The sequence below is a fragment of the Terrapene carolina genome, unplaced genomic scaffold (assembly GCF_002925995.2).
Source record: "Terrapene carolina triunguis isolate 2854851 unplaced genomic scaffold, T_m_triunguis-2.0 Scaffold58, whole genome shotgun sequence".
NCBI classification, from domain to species: domain Eukaryota; kingdom Metazoa; phylum Chordata; order Testudines; family Emydidae; genus Terrapene; species Terrapene triunguis.
Window position 1 is genome coordinate 35,336,215 of NW_020664409.1, and position 17,301 is coordinate 35,353,515.

Consider the following 17,301-nt stretch of genomic DNA (forward strand, 5'->3'; position numbering starts at 1 on the left):
AAATTTCTCAGTTCAAAAAATTATTTGAAAAAAAATTTGTTGAAAAATCTTGTTTTGACATTTTCTAATCAAATTCTGTTTTTTAGTTCAAAATGACTTTGTCAGATTTTAAGCTAACTATTAGTAAAAATGCTGTTTTAAATAAAAAAGGTCAAATTGCAATTTTCATTTACTGGAATCATATTTTTTTCAGATTTTAACTTTTTGTCCTGATTTGGGATGGGATTTTTTTTTTTTTAATCTTGAACATTTTCCCAAGATGGGAAAATAATTTTCCCATCCAGCTCTAGACTCAAACAATTGTGCATTGTCAAAGCAATCTTTGTAGCTGCTCTAAACTGTAGCAATTGGTACCATTTTTGTGTGAAAATATAAGAATTAAAGAATGAAACCATCTCTTTGTTGTTTGATCCCATAGTTATAAGTGATTGGGTTGTATTATCCTTTGCACAGCAGGCTCCTATTATTAATGCATTTATAAACTTATGGCCCAGAGGATTCATTTTCATTCATAGTCATCTCTAGTATCTAGCAGAAAAGTCCACCAAAACAGTGATATCAGCTGTCTAGCCCATTAATATTTCCCTTGGCCTTCTTTGTCAATGAGACTAACAAATAATGGGAGAGTGGAACATGCCAGAAAAGCATTATGTCAGTGTGGAAATGAAAATTGCCAAAATTCCTGAGGGAATTCTGCACCAAAAAAATAAAAAATCTGTGCACAATATTTTTAAATTGTGCAAAAGTTTGCAAATTTTATTTGTCAATAAACGTGGAGGTTCCAGCATGGCAGTGGGGAGTACAGGCCACTGGCTGCACAGAGGAGGGAGATCACCCTGCAGCGCCCCCTCTGGGACACAGACTCGGCAGTGAGGCTACACCGAACCCTGACATAGCTCAAGAGCTGAGTCTGCCCCAGAACCACTCCGGGGCCTGCCCCTCTACACCAGGCGCACCAGGTGTGTGCAGGCAGGCTCAGCCCATCAGGATCCAACTGTGGAGGTGCTTCGTTTAGGGGATCCAGGTGTGGGGTGAGAGGGTTCTGTTTGGGGCAATCTGGGTGCAGGTGGCTCAGTGGGAGGTTCAGGGAGAATCTGGTGGGGGTGGGGGTCTGGATGCTACTCTTTCCCCATTGTCTCCTGCCCCTATACCCCTCCCCTCACTCCCACATCCCCCGCCTCCTGTCCCATTCCCTATGCCCTTCTCTTCCCCCTGGCCTATCCCGTCCCCCTTCCTTCCCCACTGCATGTTCCCACCATCCTACCTTGCCCCCCTTGCCCTGCCCCACTCACCATTGTACAGAAAACAGGATTGTGGCCATGCAGGGCACCCAGCACACATAGAAGGAGAATATGACAGGCATTAGGACACAGAGGGCGGTGTCAGCGAGCCAGAGCAGCCACTCTCCCTCACCCAGCAGGAGAGAAGCTGTTCCGTCCCACCTTCTCCACTCCCCGCCTGGGCCCAGTTTGCAGGGAGAGGGGCCAAGCAAGCCAGAAACATGCCGGGGGGAGGTGCAGCGTGGGAACCACTGAGCCCCCCTGTGCCCTGGCAAGCCGAGCAGCACAAGTCCTGGGCAGATTGGCACTCGCAGAAATTGGGGGAGGGCAGTGACACGTGACCCCATGTACCCCCCCAAACTACACCCATGGGTGTCCACAGCCCTGCCTCCCTAACCCCCCCATGATTTACCTCTCCGCCAGCTGCTCCGAGGGCAGGAAACAATGCACCCTCATTGCTGGGGAGGGTCGTGTAGCTTCCCTTTGCTTCCCCATCAGAAAGTCATTTTTCTGCGGGGAAGCAAAGAAATCTGCGGGGGACATGAATTCTCAAGGTGTGCAATGGTGCGGAATTCCCCCTGGAGTTAAAAAAGACTACTTTCCCTCCCTTTCCCATCCCATCCCATCCCATCCCATCTCTTTTAAGATTTTGGTTTGGGCCAAAAGCAGAACATCATAAATCCATAACCTCTTGGAGCAATAAAGATGTGTCATAAAACATGTCATTATTTACAAACATATTACATAAACATAAAAATTGCTGCACTCTAAACTTAGCGGATAAATATATATGTGTGCTAAGAGGTTGTGTTCCTCTTGGTTCAGTGTCCTCCACTTTTTTAGTAAATGGAAGAGCTGGAACCGCAAACATAAGCCACTTAAGGGGAAAACACAACAGCAAAAGTCCAGAATAGAGCAACACAAATAATAAAAGGTTTAGAAAAATCTGACCTATAAGGAAAGGTTAAAAAACTGGGCATAGTTAAGCTTAAGAAAAGAAGACGGGAAGGGATCTGATAAGGCTGCTACAAAGAGGATGAGCATCAATTGCTCTCCATGTCCATTGAAGATAGGACAAGAAGTAATGGGCTTAATCTGCAGCAAGGGAGCTTTAGGTTAGATATTAGGAAAAACTTTCTAACTATAAAAGTAGTTAAACTCTGGAATTGGCTTCCAAGAGAGAGAGTAGAAGTCTTTTAAGAACAGTATAGACAAACACCTGTCAGGGATGGTCCAGGTATATTAGGTCCTGCCTCAGCACCTGGGGCTGGATTTGATGACCTTTCGAGGTCCCTTCCAGCCTCTACATTGTATGGTTCTACGAAAACCTCCCCAGACAGCATGGCTCGTGTGTCCATCCATTGTTTTTGTATGCAGGGCAGCAAAGCCACAACAGTTAAACTTAATGAACGGGGGCTGGAATACTGGACTAAGTCTAAGTATATATCACATGGTACAGCTTCCTAGAAGGTCACAGAATTTTGTCAACACAGTAATTTCCCTTGGCAAGCGCTTGAGAAAGAGAGAAACAGATTTTAATTCTTCCTCTTCTTTAAGTCAGCTGAGTTACATCCCTTCTTGTCCGGAAACATTGGTGCAAATTTCACCTCTCTCAAAATATTTTCTCCTCAAACTCAGAGTTTTTCTGGGAATAGGATAGTTGCCTCTACACCTTCCTCTCCAAATGCACATTTATGGGGGGAAATAAAAGTCATCGCCCCTTCTTGCTTGGGTCATCAGATAAAACAGGATTTTGTTGCTTTTGAAAATGGTCTCCTCAGCAGCTTTGGCTGACTTTATACCTGCTGCTTATATCAGGACGGTCACCTTGTGAAGTGGCCAAGGGGTTACACGCCCTGGGTAAGAGGCAGAGGCAGAGGCATCCCAACACGGTGAAGCTCGGGAACCTTCAGGGAAGTGAGCCTCATTCCTGTGGAAGTACTAGCCCTCCACACTGCTGCTGTGGCCTCCCTGGTAAAACCCCCTTGGCAGCTGTGCAGTGGCAGCCATGGAACAAATTCAGCAAGAGTTCATGCTGCTTCAGGCAGCTCACAGTCAGGTTTATGTAAGGAAGTGTCCAGGGTAAGCAGAGGATGACACTTGTGGGAGTAGCTGTTCATTGCTGCTTCCCATCCAGTCCCAAAACCCTGCAGTGCACCAACCCCATGAAGTTCTGGTAAAGGAGCTTCCTTGAGGTCTCAGATAAAAGAGGCCATTACCATGGAGACAGAACACACTCCTTCTATTGTCTCCAGGAGAGCTTTGTGGGATCAGGGTCCTATTCTGTTTATGGAAGGAGGGGTGACACCTGGAGCTCAAAATTGAGTGGGAAAAGTAGTTGTTTTTTCCCCAAGTTGCCCTGGAATTACTGTGCTGTTACCTGTTTTCTTCCTTTTTGATCCTTAATTACCCTTGGGGGAATTCTGCATCACTGCGCATGCGCAAAATTCATGTCCCCCACAGATTTCTTTGCTTCCCTGCAGAAAAATGACTTCTGATGGGAAAGCAAAGGGAAGCCGGAAGAGCAGTCACACGCCCATCCCCGGCAGCACAAGCAGGTTGGTTCGGGCGCCCAGAGCAGCCAATAGAGATGTAAATCACTGCCGGGGGTTGTACTGGGCAGTCATGCATGTGTGTGTGAGACAGAAAGAGAGAGACACTCTGTCCCTCTCGCTCACTATTGCAGCACGCTCGGTGTGGAGGGGCAGGGCGTCGGGGTGTTTCTGAGGAGGTAGGCGTGGAGCAGGCTCTGTCCCCTTAGGCAGAGTAGAAAGTAGCAGCCTGCCTGCTTAGTGAATTGTTCCCATTGTCTTAGTGAATTCCCCCAGGAGTATAAAACAGGTGTAAAAGTTTTAAGGCTCCTTTACATTGCCAGGGTGGTGTGAAGGACAGTGTGGCCTCATAAATGTTTATGGTGCTTTAGTGATTAGAACTGGTCTAAATTTTTGGATTGAAAAAATTTCTTATCAAAATGTGTTCCATGAACTGTTTGCTACTGACCTTTCTGGAAATGGTCAGTAGCCAATACTGTGAGTTTGATTCTCTAGCCACACTGAGCATATGGCTGCATATATTTGTTGACTAATAACTAGAAATAAAGGGACAAACCTAGCTACATTACTATGAGGTAGGAGGGTTTGGAGATTTCCTCCAAAGCTCCCCACTTCCATTCTCCATCCATTGTACTGTAGTTTAAATAAATTACGAAAGTAATTGAAACCAGAGTGATTATATTGCATTATTTTGACAAATAAAATATGCAGAATTTTGCAGAATTTCAAAATATTCTGTGCACATTTTTTTATTTTTTGGTGCAGAATTCCCCCAGGAATATCTAATATATATATTAAGTTTTTCTTGGTGAAATCCCATTGTATAATAGCTATCTCTACATGTGGACATGTGGAGGCACCAGTTTGGTTTTCTTTTAATATCATGGGATTTTTCAGGGAGGAGTAGGGCGTTGGTGGAAAAAGCTGAATTTCCAGAAGCAGCTGGGGGCAGGGAGGCAGAGTATGTCTGGGGGGTATTGTGGTTTTCAGAATTCAAAGATGTTTTCTGATGTCAGCCTGAAAAACGGTGCCAAGTTGCGTACATCAGCAAACAAGGCTTTCAGTGAGTGAGGGAACTGCTCTGAGTAATAAAACCGTTTGGCAATAAACAGTGGTGAGCAGAAAGTGAATCTCATGCCAGCTTTTGTGTTTGTTGACTGTCTTTCTCAAATGTGAAAAACACATCCATCTTGCTTTATAGTTGACTTTAATACCATTAAGGCATCTTATAGAGTAAAGTGCTGTCTTGGTGACGGGTTAGATAAGAAGTATTTTGGCACCTAGACAAAGAATGAGATAATACTCTGATGCTGTAAGAAGTCCTCCCACTAGTATGTAGTTGGTTATTATTAGAAAACATTTTTGCATTTGCTTATTATTGCAGCATAAATATTCTCTTCACCGAAGACTTCTTCAAATACATTTTTTGTAAAAGAAGAAAATATTCCTGCTATAATGGAATGTTCCAGGAGAAAGAAGACTAACCTCTCAGCTATAGGCACTGACTCCGTGGGTGCTCTGGGGTTGGAGCACCCACGGGGAAAAAATGGTGGGTTCTGAGCACCCAAGGGCAGTCCCCGTATCAGCTCCCCTCCCCCCCAGCACCTCCCACCCCACGGATCAGTGCCTCCCCCCTCTCTCTCCACGCCTCCTACCCGCCGCGAACAGCTGTTTCATGGCATGCAGGGAGGCTGGGAGGGAGGGGGTGGAGCGGGGACACGTGCAATCGGGGGAGGGGGCGGAACTGGATGGGAAGAGACGGGGTGGGAGTGGAGTGGAGGCGGGGTGGGGTTTTGCGGGAAGGGGTGAAGTGGGGGCAGGGCCTGGGGCAGAGCCGGGGGTCGAGCACCCCCCAGCAGTTTGAAAAGTCGGCGCCTATGCGCTCAGCTATTCAGGATCCCCCCGGGTGAATGCCGAGAGCAGCATGAAGCAACTCTCTGGGCAACATAAGTGTGCTTTGGAATATTGGGGAATTGTGGATGCCGTTTGGCTACTGTGGTGGTGATGCTTTAGAGTAGCACAATTGCTGAGGGTTTAGCTGTAATTTTAATTAAAATGTCTTATGTTGTAGCCCTGTAGATGTACATGGTACTTTACTGACACTGAACTAAAAATGGTCCTTGCACTGAGCTTACCACCAGTGTAATGCAAAGAGTAAAAATGAGGGGTGAATTCCTGCCCCCACTGAAGTCAGTGGCAGATACGTAAGAGAGGGGATCAGGGTTTGGAGTGCAAAGCACCAGAGTGATACGCTTGTGGAAGCCAGGCTGCCAAGTAGGTGTTGGCAGCATTCTGAACCAATAGGGAATTTTTAAGGTCAGCATTTTATTCCTAGGTATAGTGCATTGCACTAATGAAGCCTGGAGGTCATAAGTGCACAGACCACCATGACAAACTCAAAATGTGACAGGATGAAGCACAGTCTGCTTGCCAAGCATAGTCCTGTTTGGGACTATGTAAATGCAAACTAGGTACCTTTTAGAGCACACCAGCAGGGTCCACACAAGGCAATTAGAGTGTGGCCCGTTAGAGCATTTTACAAATCACACCCTTGTTGCATGCTTTGCCAAGTGCCATGCAGGGAACCCCTCAGTGTCCAGAAGCTGTAAATAATCCAGCATTAGTGAGGAACGTGGAGACATTAAAAAATGCCAGCTGTTTACTGTTACAGTAGTTTGTGTAGTTTTTTCCTGGTGAAAATGATCTTCATTGATCCACTCCCATCTGCTTCTTCATTACCTTCAGTAATTAATTAATGCCAATCAATATAGATTTATGGAAAATAGATCTTGTCAAACTAGCCTGATATTTCTCTTCGATGAGATTACAAATTTGGTGCGAAAGGTAACAGTGTTCATGTAATATACTCAGACTTCTGTGAGGCGTTTGACTTGGTACCACATTGACTGTGACTCTAGAATGATCCATAATCAACATAGCACATATTAAATGGATCAATAACTGGCTAACTGATAGGTCTCAAAATGTAATTGTAAACAAAATAGTCATTGAATGGGTGTGTTTCTAGTGTGGGCCAGCTGGGATCTATTCTTGGTCCTACTATGCTATTTAACATTTTATCAATAACCTGGAAGAAAACATAAAATCATCACTGATAAAGTTTGCAGATGACACAAAAATTGGGGGAGTTGGAAATAATGAAGACAGGTCACTGATACAGAGCAATCTGTATCTCTTGGTAAACTGGGTGCAAGCAAACTGTACATTTTAATATGGCCAAATGTAAAGAAAAGCATTTAGGAACAGAGAGAGCAGGCCATACCTCCAGGATGGGGGACTCTATTCTGGGAAGCAGTGACTCTGAAAAAAGACTTGGAGGTTATGCTGGATAATTAGTCGAAAATGAGCTCCCAATGTGACGCTGTGGGCAAAAGGGTTAATGTAATGTTTGAATGCATAGAGAGTGGAATCTGAGGTAGGAATAGGGAGTTTATATTCCCTCTGTATTTGACACTAGAAGTCTGTGCAGTTCTGGTGTCCACAATTCAAGAAGGATGTTCATAAATTTGAGAGGGTTCAGAGAAAAGCTGCAAAAATTGTTAAAAGATTGGAAAACCTGCCTTATAGTGATAGACTCAAGGAACTCAATCTATTTAATTTATCAAAGAGAAGGTTAAGGGGTGACTTGATCATAGTTTATACCTACATGGTGAACAGAAATTTGATTATAGAGGACTCTTCAATCTAGCAGATAGTGACATAACAAGATCCAGTGACGGGAAGTTGAAGCTAGACCAATTCAGACTTGAACTAAGATGTAAATTTTTTTACAGTGTGGATAATTAATCACTGAAGCAACTTAACAAGGGTTGTGGTGGATTCTCAATCATGGAAACTTTTAAATCAAAATTGTATGTTTTTCTAAAAGATATGCTTGAATTCAATCAGAAATTAATTCAGGGAAGCCATACACCTCTACCTCGATATAACGCTGTCATTGGGAGCCAAAAAATCTTACCGTGTTATAGGTGAAACCGCGTTATATCGAACTTGCTTTGATCCACTGGAGTGCGCAGCCCCCTCCTCCCCCCCCCCCGAGCACTGCTTTACCGCGTTATATCCGAATTCGTGTTATATCGGGTCGCATTATATCGGGGTAGAGGTGTATATGGCCTGTGTTATACAAGAAGTCAGACGAGATGATCACAAAGGTCCTGTCTGGCTTTTTAATCTATGAATAGTTGTCTGAAACTTTTGTGTCTTGCTTCTGATCAGTGGACCTAAATCGGTTTAAAATTAATTGTTTACCAGTCTTGAACTGGTAATGAAGGATCATGTTAAAAATGCAAAGGAGTGCTTTACTATTTTTTTAAACAAGAATAATTGCTGATGTTATAATAGGAATACATTTTTTAAAATGTTATGAGGTTTTTATACTTCTCTATTGATCTCTCTCAAAGAGCATTGTTTTTAAACTTATTTGAAATTGCCTGAACTATGATTTATAACTTGACATGTCTAGGGTAGATTGATTCAACCAATACCAAGTATATGCATTTCATATTTTATTACAAATACAGCCTATCATCAAACTTCCTTTACTGTACAAGTGAAATTATTAAATAGAACCTCAGTATGGAACTTGGGAGATTCAGCTCTGTTAGCTGTCTATATGATGGGTAGGTGATGTGAGGCAGTGTAATTCAGGTTTCCTGTAAATCATTCAGTTGTACAGTATTTTTCCATGGTACATAGCACCAACTTCTACAGAGAGAAGAAGGGGGAAATTGTCAATGGTAGAAGCTTTTAATTGCTAAATGCCTGAATGCTAACGCTTGTTGTTGTTTGCTTTGTTTATTGCTGTGAGATTTTTTTTTTTTAATTTTAGTCTTTGATTTTTGTTTATTTTTTTAGAATAGTCCTTATCAGTGGCAGAAGATCCTTCTGTAGCATATTTTCAGTGCTGCCGTATCGAGACTGTACCCAAATCGGGTATGTATATTTATGCATACTACCTCGTCTCTTTGGGTCATAACAGCATATATAGTACTGAATAGAGACAATAGGGCTGTCATTTTTAAATATCTACCCCCAAAAGAGAAATATATGATTTGTGATATAGTATCAGGTTAAAATCATATTTTTAAATCACAGATTTCCTTATCTTTGTTATAATATCTTAGATTATTAAAACTGAAAGAATTTTAAAAATCCTGTTTACTAGTACAATTTACCATTTGTACTGTTTGTTTTTCATGCTTCACTCATCTTGGACAATGCAGATATTCTAGACACTATTACTTTTATATATAGTCAGCTTTCCCTTTCTGGTTCTCCTACACTAGAACAATGCTACAGTATCTAGATTCCAGCACTGTAAAGAAATGATTGGATTCAAACAAAATACTGTTAATTTAACTATTTCATTAAAATGGTTTTAAAAACGGTATTCAGTTACTGAAAACACTAGTTATAAAAATGGAGACAAATAACTTATAAGCCATGGGCCAGATCCTCAGCTGGTGTCAGTGTCTTTAGTGGAGCTATGCCAATTAATACCAGCTGAAGATCTGGGCCAATAGGTTTGTAATTTTCCAAAGATACAGAATGTTCAAACTGAAACCACGTAAGTGAAGACATCAAATTAGGATATGTGAAGTGGGGTAACAATGTGAAAAAGGACACCCACAGATCACTTTGGGTCAAATTCATCCCTTTTCTAATATCACTAAAGTACATCATGGATGAATTTTGCTCATTGATTTCACAGTTAAGTTTTTTAGCATTACTGTTCAGTGTTTGAGTAATTCATAGCAGACTGTTTTGTGTACAAAAGAAACAGATACCATATGGTGAAATTGGTTCAATTATCCTGTCTTTGAGTAAAAGAATTTCTATAGCTAATTAAACTGGAAAGATGCATCAAGCAAATCTTGAAACATTAGCAGTTTACGTCTGTAGTGCATTGCAGTGCATTTATGATCACTGGAATGTGGAATTTAACTGCTATCTCAGAGAGTTGAATATGCCTTTAAAAGACTGAAAACAAGGGTCCATTCCTTCTGAATTGCAGTAATAATGAGAGAGACTACATCCCCAATATGATTTCAACATGTTGTGTCTTGCACAACATTTGTAAAGCAACAGGGAGTGGAATGAGGAGGCAGAAAGTGCTATGACATATCGGTCCAGCCCTGCTTCCATTGTTAGGAAAGCAAAGACAAGAGATGCCCTCTGTCTATCAGCTGAAGCAACAGAGAAGGAGGAAAACAATTAATTAACATCCCCTTCAAATAATGGCTGTTGTGAACCACAATTGAAGCAGTGTATTCATTGACTTCGTTGCAAATTTGCAGACTATGTGTAATGCTTGATTATTGCATCATACTTTGATGCATGGTAGAGTGATGATGAGACACAGGTACTCTTCTGTGACAGTATAATGATAGCATCCCCTTAACTTCACTTTTGTGTATTACTGATTAATATCCATCTCTGGATTTCTAATTCATCCATACCCGTAGCCAGGTGCTGCTGGTGTCCTGAATACTTACTTTGTGTAACCATTGCCAAAGGGCATTAAAACCAAAACTAATTATTCCTGCAAATATTTTAGGTATTTTCATTTAAAACCAACCAAATTCAATCAGGAATGAGATTTCTGTGCATGTGGTGGAGACAATTTCAGCACAAGAGTTGCTGTGATGAGAATACAGCAGTATTGCCCTTCCTCTCTACCTCTTCTCAGACTCCCAGGCTGTATGGGCAGAGAGGAATTCTGGGCACAGTTGTGTTTTGGGGAGGGTGCCAGTCCACGATATTGAAGGCAGCACAGAAGAGCTCTACTGTATTTGCACTGGCACTTAAACTGTATTAGCAGAACCATTTAAAAACAGGATTGAAAAGTTGTTCCTTCTAACACAGTTTCAGTGCTCTTTGCCTAGCCAGTGTAGAAAAGGCCTAACCGTGTTCAAGAATCATGTTCTAGACTAGGGCCTGTCTTAACTAGTTTTATAACCAAATGAAAGTAATTTAGTAGGAAGCCTAGTAAAACCATGTTTTAAATGGTAGAGCACTAATACAGTTGAGCATCCGTGTATATGTGGATCGGAGAAAACACAAGAGGATGAAACCTGGGATAGCACCCCACATCACCACCACTAGCTCTGTTGTGCTGCTCCGAGCTGGTAAAGACCATGAGACACACATGGTTTCTGAAAAAAGACTGTTCTAAAAAGAAACCAAAGGGTTGACAACATTACAAAATAGTCTTTTCACAATCTGCTACTTCGGGAAGCAAGTTACATTGTAAGTGCTGGGGCTGAAAGAGGGAGAGTGCATGTCAGGGAAATGGATTATCTCCAACTCTTTATGTTTTGCTGCAGGGATGTCAGAGTACTTTCTTGCTTTCCTCTTTTTGCGAATAATGCTCCAGAAATAATATTTAGGGCCTTTTGTCCTCAAAGCATTTTAAAAACATGAAGGGCTAGATTATCACTAGCCTTAGCACAGCCATGCAGGGGAATAGGTGGGAGTAAAATCTCTCCTCCCCACTGAGGAGCCTACTTAAGTTTGCCCACATCTTTGCTCCTTTGCATGTTGGATGCTCCTTTACCCCTATCTCCATGAGCAAGTGAGTGGGGATTGGGGAAGAGCCATGGCTCCCCTTTTGCCTCCACGCCAGGGCCGGCTCCAGGCACCAGCCCAGCAAGCAGCTGCTTGGGGCGGCCAACGGAGAGGGGCGGCACGTCCGGCTCTTCGGCGGCAGGTCCCTCGCTCCCTTTCGGAGCGAAGGACCAGCCACTGAATTGCTGCCGAAGTCTGAAGCGGCGGCGGTAGAGCAGATCGCGACTTTTTTTTTTTTTTTTTCTGTTTGGGGCGGCAAAAACCCTGGAGCTGACCCTGCTCCACGCACCAGTCAGGAGAGCTACTCAGGTGAAAGGGGAGGAGCATGCTGTGCCCTGTAGAGTTCTGAGAGGTATTGGGCCTCTCTACACTGTTGTTTATGTCCAAGCAATCTTCTCTGAGATCTTTCCTGTCCCACAAGCAAAGGAAGATGGAAGGCAGAAGATTCTGGAAGTGAATCGCTGGCTAGTTAAGTGGTGTAGAGTGGAGGGCTTTGTTTTTGTGAACCATAGGTCCACCTCCTACAGGGAGAGGGGGCTGTATAGATTAATGGCCTCCACCTCAGTAGAAGGGGGACCAATCTCCTTGGGGACAGGCTGGCTAGAGCAGTCAGGAGGGGGTTAAAGTAATAGCAAAAGGGGAGGGTAAAAAGAGCGAAGACATGAACATTCAGCACAAAATGGAAACGTGGAGAACAAAATTAATCAAAAACCAAAAGGACATGAGGAGCAGAAAGTCTTCAGTTGCCTATACACTAATGCTAGGCTCCTGGGTAACAAACAAGAAGAATTGGAATTGTTCATTTGTTAGCATACATTCAATCTAGTTGATATTACTGAAACCTTGTGGGATGATTCACACAATTTGAATCTTAAAATCAATGATTCTAACCAATTTAGGAAGGATCAAATGAGCAGAGAGGGGGGGAGTGCCACTCTGTCAAAAATGGTGTTACCTGTTTCTGAGTTACTGATAACTTGGAAGAAAATTATCTTGAATGCTTATGGATCAACATCCTAACAGATAAAGCACAAGACGGGGTACTAATTGGTATCTGCCCGAGACCACTAAATCACAGTAGGGAACAGGATGACCATCTCCTCAAACATTTATCTATAATGTGTAGGGGGGGAAATGAAGTTCCCCATGATCTCACAATTTCAGTGACTCATACTGCCAGTACTAAAATATCATCCTTTTATCCTTGGAATTTCTAAACACTATAGATGAAAATTTCTTAACTCAAGAAGTATATTGCAGCCAGCATGGGGGAATTCTGTATTAGACCTTGTCTTAATAGATAAAGAGGAACTGATCACAGAACTAAAAGTTAATGGTAGCTTAGGTACCAGTGATTATGACCTGATCACACTTACAATGTGCAAGCAGAATAAAGTCCAGGCCAGTAATATAAATAGTTGGTGCTTTAATAGGGCCAAATCACTAAGTTGAAAACAATTATGAGGAAAATCAGCTGGGAGGAAGAATTTAATTAGAAAAATGTGAATGACAATTGAGAATCATTTAAGAACACCTTTCTTGAAGCCACAATACCACAGTAGAGGAAGAAGGCTATGCTGGTTAAAAAAACAATCTGGTTTAAAGAGGAAGTGAAGGCAGCTGTAAAATAAATATATATATAATAATAAATGAGACATTAGGAATCATGGAAAATTGATAAGGGAAGGCAAGGGACACCAGGAGAAATCTATGGCCAGCAGAGTTAAGAACAATAAGGAATTTTTTTAAATATATTTAAATATATTAGGAACAAAAAGAATCCTGACAATGATATTGGTCCATTACTAGATGGAAATGGTAGATTTATCAATAATAATGCAGAAAAGGCAGAATAAATATTTCTGTTCTGTATTTGGAAAAAAACATGTTATACAGTCTTATCATATAGTGATAACACTCTCTCTATTCCATTGGCATGTCTGGAGAATGTTAAGCAGAAGCTACCAAAGTTAGACATTTTTAAATCAGCTGGTCCAGATAACTTGCATCCAAGACTTTTAAAAGAGCTGACTGAGGAGCTTGCTGGACCATTAACATTGATTTTTAAATAAGTCTTGGAGCACTGGGGAAGTTCCAGAAGATGAAGAAAGTGAATGTTGTGCCAATTTTTAAAAAGGGTAAACGGGCTGATCCAGGTAATTATAGGCATGTCAGCCTGACGTCAATCCCAGGCAAGATAATGGAGCAATTAATATGGAACTCGATTAATAAAGAATTAAAGGAGGGTATTGTAATTATTGCAAATCAACATGGGTTTATGGAAAACAGATCCTGTCAAACAAACCTGATTTTTTTATGAGATTACAAGTTTGATTGATAAAGGTAATTGTGTTGACATAATTCACTTAGACTTCTGTAAGGTGTTTGACTTAGTGCCACACAATATTTTGATTAAAAAACTAGAATGATATAAAAGTCACATGGCACATATTAAATGGATTAAAATCTGGCTAATTGTTAGATCATAAAATGTAACTGTAAACACAGACTAGTCATTGAGCAGGTCTGTTTTCAGTGGGGTTCCTCAGGGATCGGTTCTTGGCTCTGTGCTATTTAACATTTTTATCAATGACCTGGAAGGAAACACAAAATCATCACTGCAAGTTCGCGGATGACACAAAAATTGGGGGAGTGGTAAATAATGAAAAGGATGAGTTGCTGATTCAGAACAATCTGGATTTCTTGGTAAACTGGATGCAAGCAGACAATGTAGTTTTAATATGGCTAAATGTAAATGTGTATATCTGGGAGCAAAGAATGTAGGCTATACTTCCAGAATGGAGGAACTCTATCCTTGGAAGCAGTGAGTCTGAAAAAGATTTGGGTGTCATGGTGAATAATCAGCTGAAAATAAGCTCTCAGCGAGATGCTGTGGCCAAAAAAGCTAATGGAATCCTGGGATACATAAACAGGGGAATCTTGAATAGGAGTATGGAGGTTATTTTACCTCTGTATTTGGCACTGGTGCAATGGCTTCTGGAATACTGTGTCCAGTTTGGGTGCTCACAGTTCAAGAGGATGTTGATAAATTGGAGAGGGTTCAGAGAAGAGACACGAGAGCTCAATCTCTTTAGCTTAAAAAAAGAGAAGGTGAAGGGGTGACTTGATTACAGTCTATACGTACCTATATGGGGAACAGATATTTAGCAATATTCAATCTAGGAGAGAAAGGAATAATACGATCCAATGACTGGAAGTTGAGGCTAGACAAATTCAGACAGGAAAGAAGGTGTAAATACTGTGAGAGTAATTAACTGTTGGAAGAATTTACCAAGGGCCATGATGGATTCTCTATTACTGACCATTTTAAAATCAAGCTTTGGATGTTTTTCTAAAAGATCTGCTCTGGGAATTATTTTGGGGACATTCTATTGCCTGTGCTATACAGGAGGTCAGAGTAGATGATCACAATGGTCCCTTCTGACCTTGGAATCTGTGGGCTCAACTACGTGCCACAATCTAGCCCAAAGTAAAATAATCTGTAGAATACTGCTGTGAGATAGCTAAGTACTGACTAGTGGCATGGGTCACCCTCACTAATGTAACATCAGCATAATACAGTTGTAATATACTGGGAATATTGCAACCATGTTATTGCTTCATCTGAATTTTTGAATAATAGACACTCTATTTCCCATGATAATTATGGGCCAAATCTGAGAGATGCTTAACACCCACAGTGAAGTTAATGGGAACTGCAGGAAGCCGCATTGCTTGGGATGTGTGATTGACTTTGACTGTAATTTTATTTATATTAAGTGCAAAGAAACCATATGTCATAAAACTTAAAAATGAATGGCCGTTGCACTATATAGCACTGCATCTGTTTGGTGTATAAATCTACTCCTGTCTAGTACCACAACAAACTTGTTGTGCTTGTTACATTTCAGCTTCAAAAAGGTTCTTTATGGTTAAAGTATTTATGATCTTCATGTTTCTGCAGTAAGAAGGAACAAAATCTTGCTCTTCTGAGCATGATTTATACTGACATCATACAGACTTATTTGGAATGGCTGAGATAAACATGCATGTCTCACAGACAAAATATGTACATTAAGAAAAATATGATAGTGATCTAAAGTGATCGATTGGCTCTCAAGCAGAGCTACCACTTGTATGTCTTCCTAAACTGGAAACTGCACCTCCTGGCTGCTGTGTAGACGTAACCTAAAGTTTCTGGTGCTATTTTTTTCCTTTGTCAGAACTTGGTATGCAAGGCAATTTAGATGAAGTCATCATCAACCTCAGGCACACATTTCCTGAATGTTTATCATTCTGTAGACATGGTGAACAGGAACTCCATCTATTCTTAGAAAGTAAAAGAAAAAGATAAATGCTCCTTGCTTTACTTTACCCCACCCCTCCCACACAACAAAAAAACTAATAATAGTGCTGTGGAAAATTACTGATTCATAGGCTTTTTTTCCCTCATATTAATTTTGTTCCCACATAGTGAGAATTTTTCAAAGTCTACAGATTATTTAATGTCAGAAGTATAAGCTTCATTGTTATGTGTATTTTTGGCATGATATTGAGATTAAGCAGGAAACCTCATTAAGGTGGTAGGATTTATTTTTCTGAGATTTCTCTTATATTAAGTAAAATATCAAGGCAGAAGCTGAAATGCTGAGTCCTTGATGTGCTTAGTGAGAGTACACAACACAATTGTAAGGGACTTTGTACCAGTTTCTCAGATTCCTCTGCCGATACACTGTAGCCATAGTTCTTGTTCCAGTAATAAGTGCAATTAGGAAGTGAAAAACTGGAGCCCAGTTATGGTGGGCAGACTCAGTCAGCATGTCAAGGAAAGGCTTGTTGTTGGTATGTCTGGCATCTGATCCTTGCCAAAGCTGCAATTACCCTTATCCCTGCAACAGAGTCAATAAAATGGGAGTTCTTCACTGTGAAGGATGAGAACAGTATTTTACTTTGGATTCCCATGAATTTGAAGTGCTGTTGTTTTCAGGCTAGTCTTAATTAATCTGTAATGGTCTGGGATCATCGAGTATATTTACTCCTAACCATATCCCCCGAAGAGTTTACATTTCCAAATAAAATTCACTTATCAGGCACCTGTTGTTGTAAATAGACTTTTTTTTCTTTTTAGGTTTCTGGGAGTCAGGTTAATATTTAATTGACTTTTAAATAATTCACAGAAATGTTCAGCTAGTGTTGTCATTTAAAGAGCAAGTGCACAGCAGGAATCTTGCAGTGGGTTTTATAGGCATCCATTTTAGAATCATTCAAGAAATGTTTCATTACTGAATCCAATAATGTGTGATTTATGGACTGCTAATCCATGCTTAAAATGCATGTGGTAAGAGTTCCTGCTCTGATTTTTGCTTATTCTGATTGTTTATTCTTTCCTATATAGGGCAGAAATAATCAAAACCAGTAATTATCCTATAATAATTTTGCCATGGGATCACAAGTCACACTCTGCTGTTCCAGGAAAAATGCCGTGGTACTGCAGTAAAATGCAGAGAGAGAAAACAGCACATTTTCACTACTTTCACTGTAGCTCCCAAATAACCAGCATGTTGAGGTCTGAACCCTGTCAAAACTTCAGATTTAATTTTTTACATACAGTAGGTAAATAGCACCCACCCAGCACCGCATTTCCTGATACAAAGTGCACAAATAAAATGTTTAGGTCCTGATTTTCCTGTAACTCTTATGTAAATCTGGGGTAACTGCATAGAAGTGAGTGGAGACAAAAAACAATGCATGAAGAGAATCAGGACCTAAGTGCATTATTATCGACTAAGGTAATGTAAGAGACCCTCATCCTGGCATGGAAGGTAATAAGTAAGACTTTTATTTTAACAACACCCCTTGTTTCCCTTTCCTTTAACTGGAGA

General features: G+C 41.1%; 1 protein-coding gene across 3 annotated transcripts in view; it reads left to right on the forward strand.

Moving 5' to 3' along the window:
- CABLES1 (Cdk5 and Abl enzyme substrate 1) overlaps positions 1–17,301 on the forward strand; it is a 112,811-nt gene that overhangs the window by 63,424 nt on the left and 32,086 nt on the right. For 2 of the 3 annotated variants that reach the window (XM_024206505.1, XM_024206506.1), the window contains exon 4: positions 8,708–8,785. The exons of the other annotated variant lie outside the window; for it this stretch is intronic. In XM_024206505.1, the coding sequence (XP_024062273.1) occupies positions 8,708–8,785 (78 nt within the window). The remainder of the gene's footprint in view (positions 1–8,707; positions 8,786–17,301) is intronic. 3 annotated transcript variants of the gene reach the window in all.